Genomic DNA, 16,821 nt, shown 5'->3' with positions numbered 1-16,821 from the left:
TTTCACCTGCAGAGATAGTGGTAAGAACCTTAAAATGATGCCAAAATCTAATGTTCTCTGGCATGGGGTGCTTTACATTATGTTTGCTAGAGATATTCCCATAAGTTCCCAAAAGTTTTTTCAGCCTTTGTCAGGTTGGATACCAGTTTCTTGCTGAATGGATATCAGAACCTTCCATATAGAGGCAGCCGGTAAAAAACAAGGAGACAGATGCCATGGTATAACTACACAGTAGCAACTTTCAATGGTATACTGTAAGTCAGGAAACCCTCCTGACATACCAATGGAGCATACCAATTTCTAGCATGTATGGTTATGAAAAAGCATAAAGTGTGGAGAAGATTTTGTTCAATTTTCATATAGAAACTCTGAACCCTCTAAATGGAATTCAGAATGCAGAAATCTGATAACACATTGAGTTTTAGGTTAATAAAGTAAGTACAAATACAAGGTTGTAACTCCAATGTTTAGCTAAATTCAGCATAACCCCCCCCCCCAAAAAAAACAAACAAACAACAGGACTTAACCCCCAGTAAGCATCAGAGGAGAGAACTGCCAAGAAATAATGCCAGGTCACCTAACCTGAGTCCGAGTCACTGCTGTCAGAAGAGCTGGAGTCACTGCTGCTGTCCGAGGAGGAGGAAGAACTGCTGCTGCTGCTTTCACTGAGACGTCGCGGACCACCAAGCTGCTGGTGAGCTGATGCCGCTTCTTCTGCGGGAAATGCCACAAATTTATGATTAATATTATAAATGGACACAAACAGCTAAGCAAGGTCTTATGGATAGATTAGGCAAAAGTATAGACAATAAGGCAGATTTATGAAGATTGTTATTAATGCCAGTCTTTGTAGTTCCATTGCTGGAGTTGGGTGTGCTTCATATATTTCTTAAAAAATAACTTTTATTGTAGCATTCCAATAAAAAGTGTTACAAAGTAACATCCAGTGGACGGTCAGAGATATCACATGAAAAAAGGCTACGCTTTTCCGGACATGACGTGTCCCTTCTTCCTGGCCAGGAAGAAGGGACACGTCATGTCCGGAAACGCGTAGCCTTTTTTCATGTGATATCTCTGACCGTCCACTGGATGTTACTTTGTAACACTTTTTATTGGAATGCTACAATAAAAGTTATTTTTTAAGAAATTTTCATCGTGTCGCCTGGTGGAGCTGGATTTTTACACTATTGGATTCTACTTTATCACTGGTTAAAGTCCTGCCAGTTTCCGAGTCTCCCAGGAGCACATCATCTTTAAAATTTGTTTCACATCTTATGGGTGAGCTGAATCTTTTACGAGTTTTGTGTGCTTCATATATGACAAGGCACACCCTCTGCCGGGCGACTGGAAAGAAATGGTAAATTATTCCCCCCCCCCCCTCCTCCTTTACAACCTCACCACGCTCCCTTTCTGGGACCCACTGAGAATTTTGTCAAGGTCTAAGCAAATGCTCTCATTTTTGTAAAATCTCGATTGTGTATCAATTATTGCGGTTTCCCATAAAGCGGAACCAACCTGTTAGTTTAGGTTTCTTAGCAGAATTCAGTTGCCCGCTGACATCTTGAAGTCTTTTCTCCAGTTGAAGCTTCTTCTCCTTGTTTAGCTGATCTTTTGATTTTGAGGGTTTCTCAGCTAAAAATAAGAGTATAGGTTATTGTAAGGGTTCCTAAGCTCCTGAGTCACAGCGAGGCCACCCACTAAATGCACTTACCATTTGTTTTTTTGGGTTTCTTTCGCAGGCTTATTGAGACATATCGTTCTAAGTGCCTCAAGGTTGACGGCTTCAAGGTCTCAAAATCTATTTCCATTTCCTGAGGATTAGAGTCTTTCAGTGATGGCTCTCTGGACTGAATGATATGGACAATGCGACTAAGCCTGTCGCCTGGCAGCTTGTTGATGTCCAAACTCAACTGTCTCTTTTCGTCATAAGTCATAGGCTTGGCCTGCTCGTCATCATCAGACAATGGCGGCTTCTTTTGCTTTTTCTTGGAGTCACTGAAAAAAATATTAGAAATTCAATGGTTGAAAAAAACCACAATTTATACTGAGACAACACTTTAAGGGTATGTTCACACAAACCCCCCAAAACACTATCCTTTACGTATGATGGCAATACTTCTTTCCATAAATATAGTTGATCAAAGATGGTGTCTTACTTGACTGAAGATTTTTTCTTCAGCCCTTTCTGCTTCATTTTCTTCTTCTTCTTCAGATTTAGGCTGGCTTTCTTTTTCAGCTTCTTCTTCTTCTCCTTTAATTTCTTCTTTTTCTTTTCCTTCTTGGATTTTTTCTTCTTAGATTTAGGAGTTGGGCCTCCTTCTGTTAAGGCTTTAAGTTGCTCATGTACAACTCTCAGCTTTAAAAATCAGGAAGGAAATAGTTTAGGAACTTCTCTAGATAAAAAATGTTTACAAGTGTTACAATCAATGCATTGAACAAATACAGCTTTTGGACAGAAACAATGTACATGACAAGTCTTCAGTTTCTCTCGTTGCAATTTGTTTTAAGATGAGTATTTGTACTTGTGAAAATCACAGATAAATACCATAAATGTAAAGGACAAGCCATAAAAGTCCAATGAGCGGTCTTCTTAAGAGAGTGACAATACTTATCCCAAACATTGGGAGTCCATGGTCTCTGGTATAGAGGGGACCAATCTTACATCGTTACCCTCTAATATTGTGATTGAGAGATGTGGCAAGAGAGACACAAGCTAGCTAGTCTCTGACTTGTGCAACCACCGTCTAAGGGTAAGTTCACACAAAGTTTTTTGGTCAGGGTTTTGAGGCCGTATCCGCTCAGGTCTTTTTTCTGGGAGCCGTTTCTTCTGGCTCCCGGAATAAAGAAGCAGCATGCTCATTCTTCAGGCCGAGTCGCCTCACGATTCGGCCTGGAGACACTCCCTCCTCCCGACTAGGCCCATTCATTGGGCTTAATCCGGAGCAGAGTGTGCGGCTGGATGCCGCTTCAGTGCACCGGCTTTCAGTCACAGATATCCGGTTTTTGGATCGGAACCTAAGGCTGCCTCCGCCTCAGGTTCCGATCCAAAAAAACCCGTGTGAACTTACCCTTACTGGGCTGGGGAGTCGGTAGGCCAAACCACAGATTCCAACTACTCCTTTTTTCACAGACCGACTCCGACTACTTCAAAGGCACAGATTCCTTCACAAAGGGCTGACACCCAGTTAGACAGTAGCAGGAAACATTCTCATATTTATCAGTAAGCTAGTAATTGAATTACAATGTAATTAAATATGCAACAAACTTTGTATCTAATTAATTATACAATATTAATATGAATTGTCTAATTTAATTAAAAAATATTTTTTTAAGCCAGAGCCAAAATTGGTCCCAACTCCATCTCCACAACCCTGGTTCTCAGATCTAAGAGTCTCAGAGAATGGATACCCACTGAAGTCTATGGGATGCGCCATATTCTAGTATCCGCATTGGAAATGTATTATTGCAGCATACTGCCTACGTTAGAACTGGTGTCCCATTGACTGCAGCAACATAGTATTGAATGCGACACCATTTATGCCAGCGCGCTGGTGCTCTATCCACAAGGAGGCTAAAAGGGGACTTTTGGCCCCATGTTCTCCTGATAGGTGGTTGGACCCCCCCAGTGACCTGACTATTATTCCCCTGTTATCCCCAACCCCTTTAACTTGAAATAATCCTCTTCCCATGAAAGATTTCCTTGCTCATTATTGCCCATGTAATGACAAATCTGGGGGCTCCAAAGTGAGCACTGTTGAATATGACATTTTATTTTCTAGAGCACAGACTCACCTGTTCTTGTAACAAGGCTAGCTGTTTAGCTCGGTCATCCTCTGAATCAGAAGAGCTGTCCGAGGCGCTGGTACTGCTGCTGTCGCTGGACGTTGACTTGTATCTGTTTCCACCATTAGGTGCATATGTAGCAGCAGCAGCAAGAGGATCATCTGGGATTTTAGCGAACAGGATCTCAAAGACATCCTGAAATGTGAAAGAAGTAAAATGAAGCACCAAAAGCACATTTCATCAGCAGACTGCAAAATATTGGTCTACAGGTTATATGCAAGAATAATTTATATTGTAATAGAAAATAAAACATTCATCTGGGTAGAGTAGACTAGTTTTTGTGGTTGCAAAGGTTGTAAGAAGGGTGGGCATATACAAGAACATATTTTTCTAATCATCTAATAGGGAGCACAGCAATATTGTGTATTACGTTATTTTATCTAAGCCTAAACTGGGAAAGGAAGCAGCTACTAGTTAGCAGATCATCAGCCATTTAGACTGATGTGCTCAAGCTGAACCGTTAGGGTATGTTCACATGGAGAAAAAGGTGGTAGAAACCTTTTCCGCCTTGTGAACTTTCTGTGTGGCTAGCCGTGACGGGATGCCGATACAGCATCAGCATTCCACTCCTGTTTAGGCCAGAATGAATGGGCCTAAACAGGAGCGTCTCGAGCCATGGCTGACTTGGCCGCAGAATCCGCAGCAAGATAGGTCATGTCGCTACTTCTTTCCACTACGAGCTAGCGGAGAGAAAAAAAAAAAAAAAAAGAGCAGGCTCCCGTTGCCTTCAATGGGAGCCATTTTTTGCAGGCGGATTTTGAGGCCGATTCCGCGTCAAAATCCACCTGTAAAAAGCTTTGTGTGAACATACCCTTAGAGGGTTAAATCAATTAGAATATGTAACTTACGGCTCGTTCACATCAGCGTTGTGAACTCCGTACTTCAGGTTTCCGTTTCCTGCCTAAAACAGAGGCAGGAGACGGAAACCTGCAGGAGTCTCTCTCACCCATTCATTTGAATGGGTGAGAGAGATGTCCGGCCGTGAGCGGCGGTGAGCGTTTTAGGCTCTCCGCCGCGAAACCGGGTTTTATAATCCGGACACAGAGTCGGACATGCAGTACTCTGTGTCCGGATAAAAAAAACCGGTTTTGCGGCGGAGAGCCTAAAACGCTCACCACCGCTCACGGCCGGACCTGGTCTGTGGTTTCCGTCTTCTGGCATGCAGAAGACGGAAACCACAGAACGGACAGGAGAACGCTAGTGTGAACCTAGCATTAGGCTATGTTCACACTTCTTCTGTTAATATCCGTTGCTGTCATCCATAGGTAGACCGTAATGGACATTAACTGCAGACAGAGCTCCCCCTCCCTCTGTATCATATCCCAGTGACCCTAATGTAAATAACATGACGGCACTTTCATCTGGTCAGGTTTGATTATTTGTAATAGAGGAGTCCTATGGACAGAGATTTCCAGATCTCATTGTATGCACACTGATACAAGGAAGGCTGCCATAACTAAGACCGCCCATTTGACTCTTGAGCCAAGAATGAGCAGAGGTTTAAATGAATAAAGGGTCCTACTCTCACGGTGTATGGCCAGCTACATCAATTCTTTTCAATTGTGGACTGTGTTTGCCAATGACAACATTTGTTAGAACAAGAACCGCCTACCTGCAACTTCCGTGCCATGTTCACGACTTCACTGTCCGGAGAATTGTGTTGATAACAATTCATGAACATTAATCGGACATCAGAGGCAAATTCACGAGTGTCTTTGTACTGTCCATTCTCCATTTTATCCTACATTCAGAAATAGAACACACTTAGCAAAAGTGACAGCAAGTAGATTTACTATATATAAACCCTTCCAATAAGCAAATTCTCTGTACTCAGCCAGCCAAATTATTAGGCCTTGGGCCAGGTTCTCACACTTTGCAATTTTGGTGCATTTATGTTTTTTTTAAAGCGTTTGTCCCTCAATGGTCAAGTGTCATTCACTTGTGAACATGACCTCATTTCTGGTGCAGATTAAAACACTTCAATCAAGTCATTTTTATTTCCTCCGTTTTATAGTACTTACCCTGATGGTTCCCAGGTCCATGGGACAGTTTATAATGTCACTAAAACCAGGCAAATTGAGGCATGCCGAGTCAACGGGCTTGTAGAAAGGCCAGGCGTAGGCAGCGTGTTTTTTAGACATCATCTCAGTAAGGATATTATGGCAGTGTTTCAGCTGTTCCGATAGCTGTGTACTAGGAGTATCTGGTTGAAGTGGATGCTGAGAGTCAGGAAACTCTCCGACTGAGGTATCGGCTTGTGGTTTTTCCAAACTTGACAGCGTCTGGGTTTCTCTTGGTCCAGATACAGAAGGAGAGGATTCATAGGACGTTGAAATGAGGGACACAGCAGGGGTTGTAGTATCCGCCTTTCGCTTTATACCCTTCCTGACCTAATAAAATACAATTTCATTAAAGGGATTTTCCAATTTTTTTTCCAAAAATATGAGTCACATAACAGGATGCATCAATACAAAACACTTCCTAATATATATCCTATATACATTTTAGCACAGTTTATCATTTATTTTCAGGCGATTTAATCACAGCTCTGACGTTTTGTTTGCAAGATGACTACCCCTCCCTGTGAGCAGTTCAAGCAGCAAACTCAACATCACAGCAGCATGTGACGTTGGATGTGGGAGTGATTTATTACCTGTGATTTCATTGCAAGGGAGAGTATAGAAGGGAGGGGTACACAGAGAGCGTGAGCAGACAGTTCTCATAGGATATATAGTTTGTCCACAGAGTCACTGCATTTAAATAACAGTGATACAAAGAGCAGCAGCAAGTGAAAAAGCCAACCGTAGGATACAGAAGGGCAAATATATGGAAGCTAGATAACCTATATATATATATATATATATATATATATATATATATATATATATATATATATATATATATATATATATTGGAAACTACAGCTTACCTTTGACACAGGGCTGCTGGTCTCAGCCTGGGGAGTCCGAATGATGGATAAAGGAACCAGGGTCGCCCTCTGTGGCATCATTGCGATAACTGGCCGTGGAAATGGAGTTCTGTGCATTTTTTGAGAAGGCATTTTTTTCTTGGGAGTAGAAGTACTCTCTGTATCGTCTTTAGATTCTGAAATAAAGTAAAGACTTAATATGTTTTTTGAGCATATTATGAGCCATACATGTACAGTCCATAATACAGCTGTAAATCCAGTCCGCACTTTGGGTCAAATCACTAATTGGTAGCATCCTAGACATCTTTGTCAGACTCATGAATGGGACAGGATTAGTGGCCATAATATGTATATGGATGTATAAAATATGGCTGTCTGAATTTGCCCAGAATCATAACACTGAGGGACAAATATTTTGTATTGACGTCATTTAATGTTCCTTATAATGAATTCATACACAGTAAAAACCATGACATGGCACCGTTTAGTCCTTCTTCCCGTTGACCTAAATCCACCCAGCTAATCAATAAAGACTCCAGACAAGCGGATGGATTAAATTGACCACAGCAGCCATCTTTATTAACAAAGAACCCATGAAAGGGTCAGTTCACACTGAGTTTTTTGGCAGCGGATTTTAAAGTGGAATCCGCCTCAAAATCTGCTGCCAAAACTGGTTCCCATTGGTTCTTCAATGGGAGCTGCTTGCTTCTTTTTAGCTAGTAGCTACCGGCCCCTTCTTATTTGTGAGATTAAAAGACGAAAAACACAATTCTGTTTTTTTGGGTTTTGCTTTACAGACTTCATAAAAAATAAGTGGCAAGTTATCTTTATACATTTTATATCTAAGAGCATTGTCCTTCTAAAGAAAACAAGATTCTAGCTGTTACAGAAAATAAGAAGTTCTCTACCCCTGACTGATACACCACTTCAGATGATTTTACCTCCTTCAGACGACGTGCGCAACTTGTTCTTAACACTTCGGTTACCAACCACAGACAATTCAATTTCTTCGTGGGGCATTTCAGCAATTTTCTGCATAAACACTTTTTCCAGTTCTTGAGCCATCAAGACAATATCATCTCCAGGCTGCAATACGTAATATAATACATAATGTAAAAAAATAGAAATAAAGCCGACATGTCGCTCTGGTTGTCACATTCTGCCACTGTAAGGACAAGCTCTAACAAGGCTCCATATGTCTGCATCGTGTGCACAAGGACTTAGGTGCGGAGACTTTACCTTATTATACACATAGCAGTTTGTAAACATGGTATTGAAATCCTGCATGCAGTCCAGGGCCTTTGGGTAATAGTTATATTCCAGTCTCTTCCGTATTGTACTCAGGTCCATTGGATTCTTTATAATCTGATAATAATCCTGAAAATAAAGTCAGAAAACACATTTATAATTCTATAATGGACTCAAAAGCAGGCGTTTTTCTAGGTATGTGAGGTAAGGTGCACAAGGCAAGCATGATCAGAAGATTGCTAGCCAAAAACCTAAAAATAGGTTAGTGTTTGCTCATCTCTATACATATGTCGCAATGAACCTTAAGGTTCATTGCGACATATGTATACGTTTCATGTTTTCATGGACGTATGGTTTTATATACCACTAGAAAGCCAACTGTGCACTGAATTCAGTGCACTTCTTTCTTGGTATGTGCCCTGGTGGTGGAGAGATCAGTGCCATTAGTTTCGGCACCAATATCTCCCCACTGTCAGAAGGGTGTTCCTCATAGTTCAGCGTCATTGCTCCGGGTGGTAAGGAACGCCCTCTCTGACAGTACAAGACTATGTTAGGGTACTCCACACGTTCAGAAGTAAAATTCCAGCAAAGACTAAGTACATGCAATCGATGACAGCTTCTGTTCCATCGATTGCATGTACTTAGTGTGTCTTATCACACAAATGAATATGGTTTTATGAATTTCGTCTACAATCAATAAACGCTAAGTTTTAACCAAGGTGCTATGTCTTTGCTGGAATTTTACTTCTGAACGTGTGGATTGCAATCACCCTAGCCGAAAGGGAATCTTCCGGGCAAACTCAACCTCCTCCAGAACTTACGTGAGTGCGATATTTCAATTGCTGCAGACATATATTTTCTTGCACGTAGAGCTGTGTTTTTTCCTCATACCTTTCCCTGCATCAAGTCATATGTTAGGGTACTGTTGGAGGTAGGGGGGTGCGTTCCTCACAGCCCAGAGATGACACTGTGCTATGAGGAACACCCTTCTGACAGTGGGGAGATATTGGTGCCAAAACTAAGGCACCGATATCCCTAACATAGTCTTATACTGTCAGAGTGAGCGTTCCTTACCACCCAGTGGTAAATTTTCAATGAAGAGTAAGAAGCCAGCATCTCTCCGAGGTCACAATAAAAAACAACTTTTAATCCATTTTGTTAACGTGACACATCTACATCTTCTCCTTATATACCCTGGATTTACTTAACCGCACATGCTAGAAAACTTGTTAACCCTTAGCTGTTTGGAATTCACAAAGTCCGATAAAAATACAAATGTGTGTCTTAGTACAATATACAAAAATGTCTCTTAATATGAGTCTCAATACATTGAACAGTAAACTGTAAATACATAGTTACATGATCTCACCAACAAACGACACACTTAAATATACTCCTATGCTGGTGTTTAGTAGTAATTTAAACTTATGAATGCAAACATGTGACCAAGGATTTGAGATCACCTGATGAATCACATGATACACATTCAAACTTTTATGAATGAAGCCACGTGACTGAAGATAGTATAGTCATGTGAGTGAACCATCACAGCTATTGTGTATTAGGTGATCATAGTAATTCAAACTCTTATGAATGAAACCACGATGACCAAGTCAGATGACCAGACCTCCCAAGGAGAAATTCTTTTTGACTACAAAGTGCACACCAGACTTAAAGAGGACCTTTCACCACTCGGGGCACATGCAGTGTAATACACTACTAGAAAACCAACTGAATTCAGAGCACTATTGGCTGTCCTGTTCTGTGCCCCCGGTGAAGAGCTATCAGTGCCAAAACCGTAGCTCTTCACTGTCAGAAGGGCGTTTCTGACAGTGAATCAGGAACGTCCTTCCTCACAGTAGTGTCTATTGCTCTGTACTTTGAGAGGGATCGTTCCTTACCACCCAGCAATGACGCTGAGTGGTGAGGAATGCCCCTTAGTACTCGTCTATGGGCAAGTACTATCAGGAGGGGAGGGGGAGTTCCTCACCGCTCTCACAGTACAATGCTATAAACACTGCTGTGAGGAAGGGTCTTTACAGAAACCGCTATTTCCCCTACTCCACAACACACCTTGTGCTTTGAGTACCACCATCGTCATTTTCTCCAAATCTACAAAAGCGACATAAATAAACAAAAAGTATCAATGTAATGCTGTGGTGACAGTTTTTTTTGGAGGGGGGGGGGGGGTTGGCAGAGTAAATACTGCCAAATTCTAATGCCATCCCCTGCACCTGGGTTTTAGAATGCTGGGTTGGAGCAAAATACAGTAGATTGAGTCTACTCTGCAGAGTTCCAGTCTGTCTTCTCCACATAACCTTTATTCTCCCTCTACCTACTCTCACTTTTTTCTCTCTCTTCTTTACCTGACCAGAACCCCCCCCCCCCCCCCCCCACGACTGAACCTATACTGACCCAGTCTTGTGTCTGACCACATACCTGTTAACCTTGACCCAAGTCAGATTTCCACAGTGAATTTACTCTACCTGTCTGATAGTTTGTCACCTCCTGTCTTGGCAGCATGTGTTGCCATCTTCAGTCCCTGTATACAGCAGCCATTACTTACAGAGACTACGTCAGGAATAGCAACTTAGGGAATTGCCCCATGATGTGGTAATTTTTGCAAAGTGCACATAACATTTGTAAGAACTGGTTGGCTTCTAAACTTGACAAACTTCTAAAAACTGCATGATGCTATTCTACTTTCTACAGAATTTACAAAAATAAAAAAATAAAGTTTACAGAAATAGCCACCTGAAACACGCCAGGTCATGTATATTTATACTTGGCGAGCACTGCTCAGTTGGTTTGGAACTTCAAAGCACATAAACATGCCTTTCTGACACTCATATTTTCCAGGAACAAGGCAAAAATGTTGTGGTAAATACAAGAGAATTTGGATTTTGCATCCAAAACTAGTCTATAGGCACATCCATGTGCAATCCAAGTGCAGACATTCTCCAAACTGGGGCGAGTGTAAGGGTAGAGACAATTCTAATTTCTCACAGCACAAATTCACTGCATATAACATGCCAACAAAACTTCAACTCACATCACAACCAGTGATTGCTCACAAAGACATATATAGGATATGCATCTTGTGGCGGAGTATCACAAAATCCTAAAAAAAAATAAAAATAAAAAAAATATAATATAAATAAATATATATATATAAATTATATAATAATAAACAATCTCTCAAAGCTGGCCATACGGCACTACACATCTAGAGGAACAGTAAAGGAAGGACGCCTGAGTTTCGACAGTGTATACTTCAGATCTATACTTCTATGGCGTGGAAGGTGCAGATTTTTAATACAAGAAGTGGGGAGGTTGCTATGTACGAGGATGGTCTGAACCTGTTCATACCTACATGGTAAAAAAAAAAAAAAAAAAAAAAAAAAAGTTACAGTATTTACTTGTACGAAGGGCCTGATTTAGTCTGTCACGCAAAAACATATGAAAAACAGATGTGAACGAGGCTTACAAGCTCTTCAATGAAAGCCAGTAAAGTATATTACATTATTCAACTTTATGCCATCAGGTAGCAATAAAACACACCATTATTGAAAGAGTCTGAATATAGCCTTATAAGTCGGGATTGGAAAAATAAAGGTTGTAATGGAAATGTGGCCTCTGCTGGGTAAAAAGACATTGACGAAGGCCCAGCCATATAGGCCCATCCAGTGGAGTTTTCCTCAAGATAGTAAAGGGGGGGGGGGTTGATTCTATGGACCTGGCCAATGTTTTTTGCTCCGATCTATGTTTGGTTTGATATATAGATTGAGTGGTTGTCAACGGCCATGAGAAGAATAAAGGTTACATTTTACATCAATCGGGCGCTGGATTTTTCTACGTTTTTCAACGGCCATGAGAAGTCTTATAAAAAAATTTACCACCTTGCTTTAAATGTTTGGAGGCAGCAGAACTTTATGTTTGTCTTTGTCTCTAGTTTCAATTGTGAGTCTTAAAAATCTTGTTACTTCTTAATAAATTGGATTAGTGAGGAAATCCACCTAAAGTCATCTCCATGCACGGCCTTTTCTTAAAGATGGATGGAATGTACAAGACGTCTTTGTCAAAAAGACAAGTAAAGGAATGATACATTTATTGGAAATCTAGAAACATTGTATTTGCAATCTAGGAAAATATTTGCAGGCTTTTTAAACACAGAGACCTCTTCGTCAGGCGAGTAGACATAAGAAACTCATTCTTCTGTAAACTTGCCAATGAAAGCTCCTCTGTTCTCCGAAAGCTTGAAAATATCATTTGTATAGCTTGTAGATAAGATGATCGCTCATAGGATATTTGCATTTTTTTTTTTTTTTTTTTTTTTTTTTTTTAAACAAGAAGTATTTTACAGAATACTATAATCCATTACATATTTACAACACATCAGTTGAGGGTGTGTGAGATTTGAGGAGGTGCTAGAACCGAGAACGCCATGTTGTACGGTTCCAGAGAATAATAGAGACTGGACGCTACAGAGTGTCAGAGTCCATTACTTGGTCCTGGGGATTGACGATGATTGAGTTAGGGATTCCAGCAAGGTCATGATCTTACGACTAGAGCAGCGTATACCCCCCCTGGTCACTCCACCCCTTGATCTCACAGTTAAAGGGGTTGTCCAGGAGATTTTTTTTTTTTTTTTTTTTTTTTATTTATTTGGCAGGGGGGAGAAAAAAACTAAAAGAACAAAGCAAAAACAGACCAAACATCAAACCCTCACCTGTCCCTGGTGCCTCCCAGTGTGGTTTGGTCCTGCTCCAATGTTTTCCCTGCCGCACTACCTGTGACGTCCCTGGGTCTCTTTCCATAGGCCATCACAGCTAGCAAGGACCTCAACTGCAAGAAACCATTGGAGCAGCAGGACCGGACCGCGCTGCAAGGCACTGGAGTATGCAGGGACAGGTGAGTAAAGGTTGTTTGGGTTTTTTTTTTTTAATTAAAAAACAAACAAAAAACACTGGGGTTGACATTAGTATAGTCTGCCAGCCCCAGTAACACATGTGGGTCTGCTGATACCGATTGCTCAGAAATGGTGTGTGTGGTGGTGGGGGCTAGAGAAAATATTGCAACAGCACCAGAATCAGTGGAGATCTATTGTCTGTTAAAAAATGCAAAAAGATGGAAATGGTGAAGGTGATGAAAGGTCTTCCTTAAGGGTGGTCCAGGAAATGAAAATTTTCATTACAATGCTGAAAATAGCAATGTGAAAAATAAAACAAGTCACTCTCACATCACTGAATACCCTTCTGCTCTCGTTCTGACTACCTGGGTGTCTACGGACAGGAAATACAAGGTAAACCCCTGTTGTAGCCAATGACATACTTTATGTTGAAATTTGCTTTTGCTACTACTGCTTTTACATACTACCTGATATAAGCACCTACTGTCAGTGACTCCATAAACTTCTCTGTCTATTAAGATGGAGCTTGGTCCACACTCCGCTCCATTATCCTCAGCTATAAGAATTGTACATGGCGTGTAGTACATGTGCCATGAGCAAGAACCATTGTTACGGTTCAAAATGCGTGGACAGCCTTTGTTAAAAGTTTTATGCTAATAAAAAATAATTGATAGCGTATCATTAACCACTTCAGGACAGACTATTTTCCCTGGTCGTCATGCGGACACGTTTTCGGGTTTTTTTAATACATGTGGCTAACACTTTTTCCCGTTGGGTTATACAAATAATTTTTGCGTATTTTTTCAGGGCTTTATTTTTATTGTGTGTATTGTATTGTTGTGTCTATTTTTCCATACATAGGCATGTTACAAAATTTTATATATATATACCAGCTCCCATTGACTTGAATGGGTGCCGACAAACGCGCGTATCACTTTGAAAGCAATAGGAAAAAAAGCCTCCCATTGCTTTCAATGGGGAGTGCTCGTATGCCGGCACCCATTCAAGTCAATGGGAGCTGGTTTTTAAGTGCTCATTCTGAACGAGTTTTGCATTCAGAATGAGCGGAGCGTATACTCCGTGTGAAGGCTCCCTTACAGCTGCACGATTTCTTTTTTTTTTTTAATGTAGATTGTGAGCCCATATAGGTAGAAAGAGAGGAAATCCATGCAAACACAGGGAGAACATACAAATTCCTTGCAGATGTTGTTCCTGGCAGGATTCGAACCCAGGACTCCAGCACTGCAAGGCTGCAGTGCTAACCACTGAGCCACAGTGTTGCCCCTGCTGCACGATTTCTGCACCCATGTCGTTTTAGGGTTAAAGGGGCTATCTTGATGGCCTGTCCTTCAGATAGGCCATCAATATTAACTCTGCGGTGGTCCAAAACCAAGGATCCCCACACCATGGTATCGAGACAGAGGCAAACTTTTGTAGGAGTGCTGCTTTAAGAATTGGTATAAAAAAAATAATAAAATAGATGGCTCACTAAGCAGCAATTATTAATATGAATTTTAATGCTCAGACTTGGTAGCGCATGATGAAATATTTCAGCTGCTGAAGGACTGATACGGTGACCTTTCTATCTTTACCCCTTGTGTCAATTATTCCTCACATGCGAGAAAAACAGACTAATTGGGGCAAGTTGTCAAAAACCAGACAATTAATGTGCCTTGCAAAATCTTTATAGACAAGTTATAATTCTAATAAGACGCTGAAATGACAAATCTGGTATGCCCACGAGATTTAGTTTTTGGGCTAATTACTGGGCTTTTAGACCTTTCACACATATATGCCCCATAGGAAAAAAAATACTGAATTTTCTGGAATATGACTGGTAGGTCTAATTGCTAGGTTGCACATAAAGCTTAAGAACGTGACCTGTATTAAGCAATCATAACCATAAAATGGGATTAAAAGTTGAATTTGGGGTCACCTGTCTATACTGTAAAAGCTGAATATAACTGGAGTAGAAATGAAGTGTATAAGCCGCTATTGTCTGGATACCGATTTTACCACCAACTCCTCACTTACATAGTGTCAGAAACATTTGTCTGGAAGAATAGATCAAAAACTGAGGTCCATACGCCTAAATATGATTGCCTAGATACTTTAAGAAGTAAAAATCTGCAAATCTGTACATACTCGAGTATAAGCACAGTTTTTGTGCTGAAAAAGCCCCCCTGATTATGTACATGGGAATACCCCTTTAAAGAGGACCTTTCACCACTTTTGGGCACAGGCAGTGTTATATACTGCTGGAAAGCTGACAGTGCGCTGAATTCAGCGCACTGTCGGCTTTCCCGATCTGTGCCCGCTGTAAAGAGCTTACGGTGCCGCTACCGTAGTGCTCTATGGTCAGAAGGGCGTTTCTGACAATTAGCCAGAGACGTCCTTCTGCCTCGCGGCGCCTATCGCGCTGTGCTGTGGAGCGGGGAGGAACTCCCCCCCCCCCCCGCTCCTGATAATACTCGTCTATGGACGAGCTGTGTGAGCAGAGGGAGGGGGCGTTCCTCCCGGCTCCACAGCACAGCGTGATTGGCGCCACGAGGCAGAAGGACGTCTCTGGCTAATGGTCAGAAATGCCCTTCTGACCATAGAGCACTACGGTACCGGGACCTTAAGCTCTTTACACCGGGCACAGATCGGGAAAGCCGACAATGCGCTGAATTCAGCGCACTGTCAGCTTTCCAGCAGTATATAACACTGCTTGTGCCCAAAAGTGGTGAAAGGTCCTCTTTAAGTGTAGAAAGAACAAAGACAAATGAAATACATCGTTATATCACATTGTTCCTACAAATCTATATATCAAACTGCTCATCTCCTCTGCGGCCTGCAGATTTACCACTTTTTCATGGTTTAAACATTACTAAGAATAAGGGCATTTCCAAGGACAGGTTCATTTACATTTTAGCGCCCTTGTGTAGAATTGCACACACTAAATTACACCTCCTTGCCAAGAAATGTGCTACTTGTCCTCTCACTTCTTTGAGCCCTCTTGAGTCAATAGTGGCCACTTAACCTCACACACAGTGATAAGTGCTAGGAATTACAGGTTTGCAGCCTTACAGGAAGGTTCAGCTTTGCAGCATCTACAGGCAGTTGGAACGGCCAGGAAAAGTTGTGTTTCCATAACGCCTTGAACACCACCTTCTCCAGGTACTGAAGCTGGTTGGTGAGACGCCCGGTTTTCTTGCGATTAATGTATTCTGGTGGAGGCGGATTCACAATAGGTAAGTGCAGTTGTCTGCTTGACATGGTGTATCAATCCGGATTGCTTCTTCGATATATATCCTTAAAAGAAAGAGACATCAAGTGTTAATGGAAATATAGGGCGCATTATGGTTCTGCAAGATCAAGTAGAAGTGTCTGGTATAAATGTACCGCATTTACAATCTAATGGGTCTTCCTTAAAGCTCTATGTAGTGAGCTGCAGCAAAAAAAAGACCACAGCAGTATTTCTTGTGATTCCCATGCCCACTTTGCAGTAAAAACCGCAGCGCAGACACGCTGCGATTTCCAAAACCGGCGCAGTTTTGGAAATTGCAGCATGTCAATTATACAGCAGACACCAGCGGCTTCCCCATAGATATAATTGTAACAAAGTCCGCAGAGGAAAACTGTCTAAAGCACTGTGGGAAGAACTTCGATGCGTTCCTGCTACGGTTTTCCTGCAGCGCTTTAGAGCTACAGATTGTCCCGTGGGAGGGGGCCACACGGTGGCTCAGTGGTTAGCACTGCAGCCTTGCAGCGCTGGAGTCCTGGTGTTCAAATCCCGCCAAGGGCAAAAAAAAAAAAAAAAAAAAACATCTGCAAGGAGTTTGTATGTTCTCCCCGTGTTTGCATGGATTTTCATCCCATATTCCAAAAAAGACATACTGATAGGGAAAAA

At 41.5% G+C, this 16,821-nt stretch overlaps 1 protein-coding gene across 1 annotated transcript; it reads right to left on the bottom strand.

Moving 5' to 3' along the window:
• Window positions 1–577: 577 nt before the first annotated feature.
• LOC142218098 (bromodomain testis-specific protein-like) lies at window positions 578–16,187 on the bottom strand. Its single transcript, XM_075286563.1, has 11 exons — window positions 15,999–16,187; window positions 8,012–8,149; window positions 7,714–7,858; window positions 6,773–6,948; window positions 5,865–6,233; window positions 5,456–5,584; window positions 3,793–3,978; window positions 2,157–2,356; window positions 1,712–1,995; window positions 1,516–1,632; window positions 578–714 (listed from the first exon to the last, which is right to left on the bottom strand). Exons 1-11 carry the CDS (start codon window positions 16,185–16,187, stop codon window positions 578–580), a joined length of 2,070 nt encoding a protein of 689 aa, XP_075142664.1.
• Between the last annotated feature and the right edge of the window lie 634 nt (window positions 16,188–16,821).

Source organism: Leptodactylus fuscus, chromosome 9 (genome assembly GCF_031893055.1).
Source record: "Leptodactylus fuscus isolate aLepFus1 chromosome 9, aLepFus1.hap2, whole genome shotgun sequence".
Taxonomy (NCBI): Eukaryota; Metazoa; Chordata; class Amphibia; order Anura; family Leptodactylidae; genus Leptodactylus; species Leptodactylus fuscus.
Note: the sequence above shows the minus strand (reverse complement) of the source record. Positions and strands in the feature narration are given on the sequence as shown.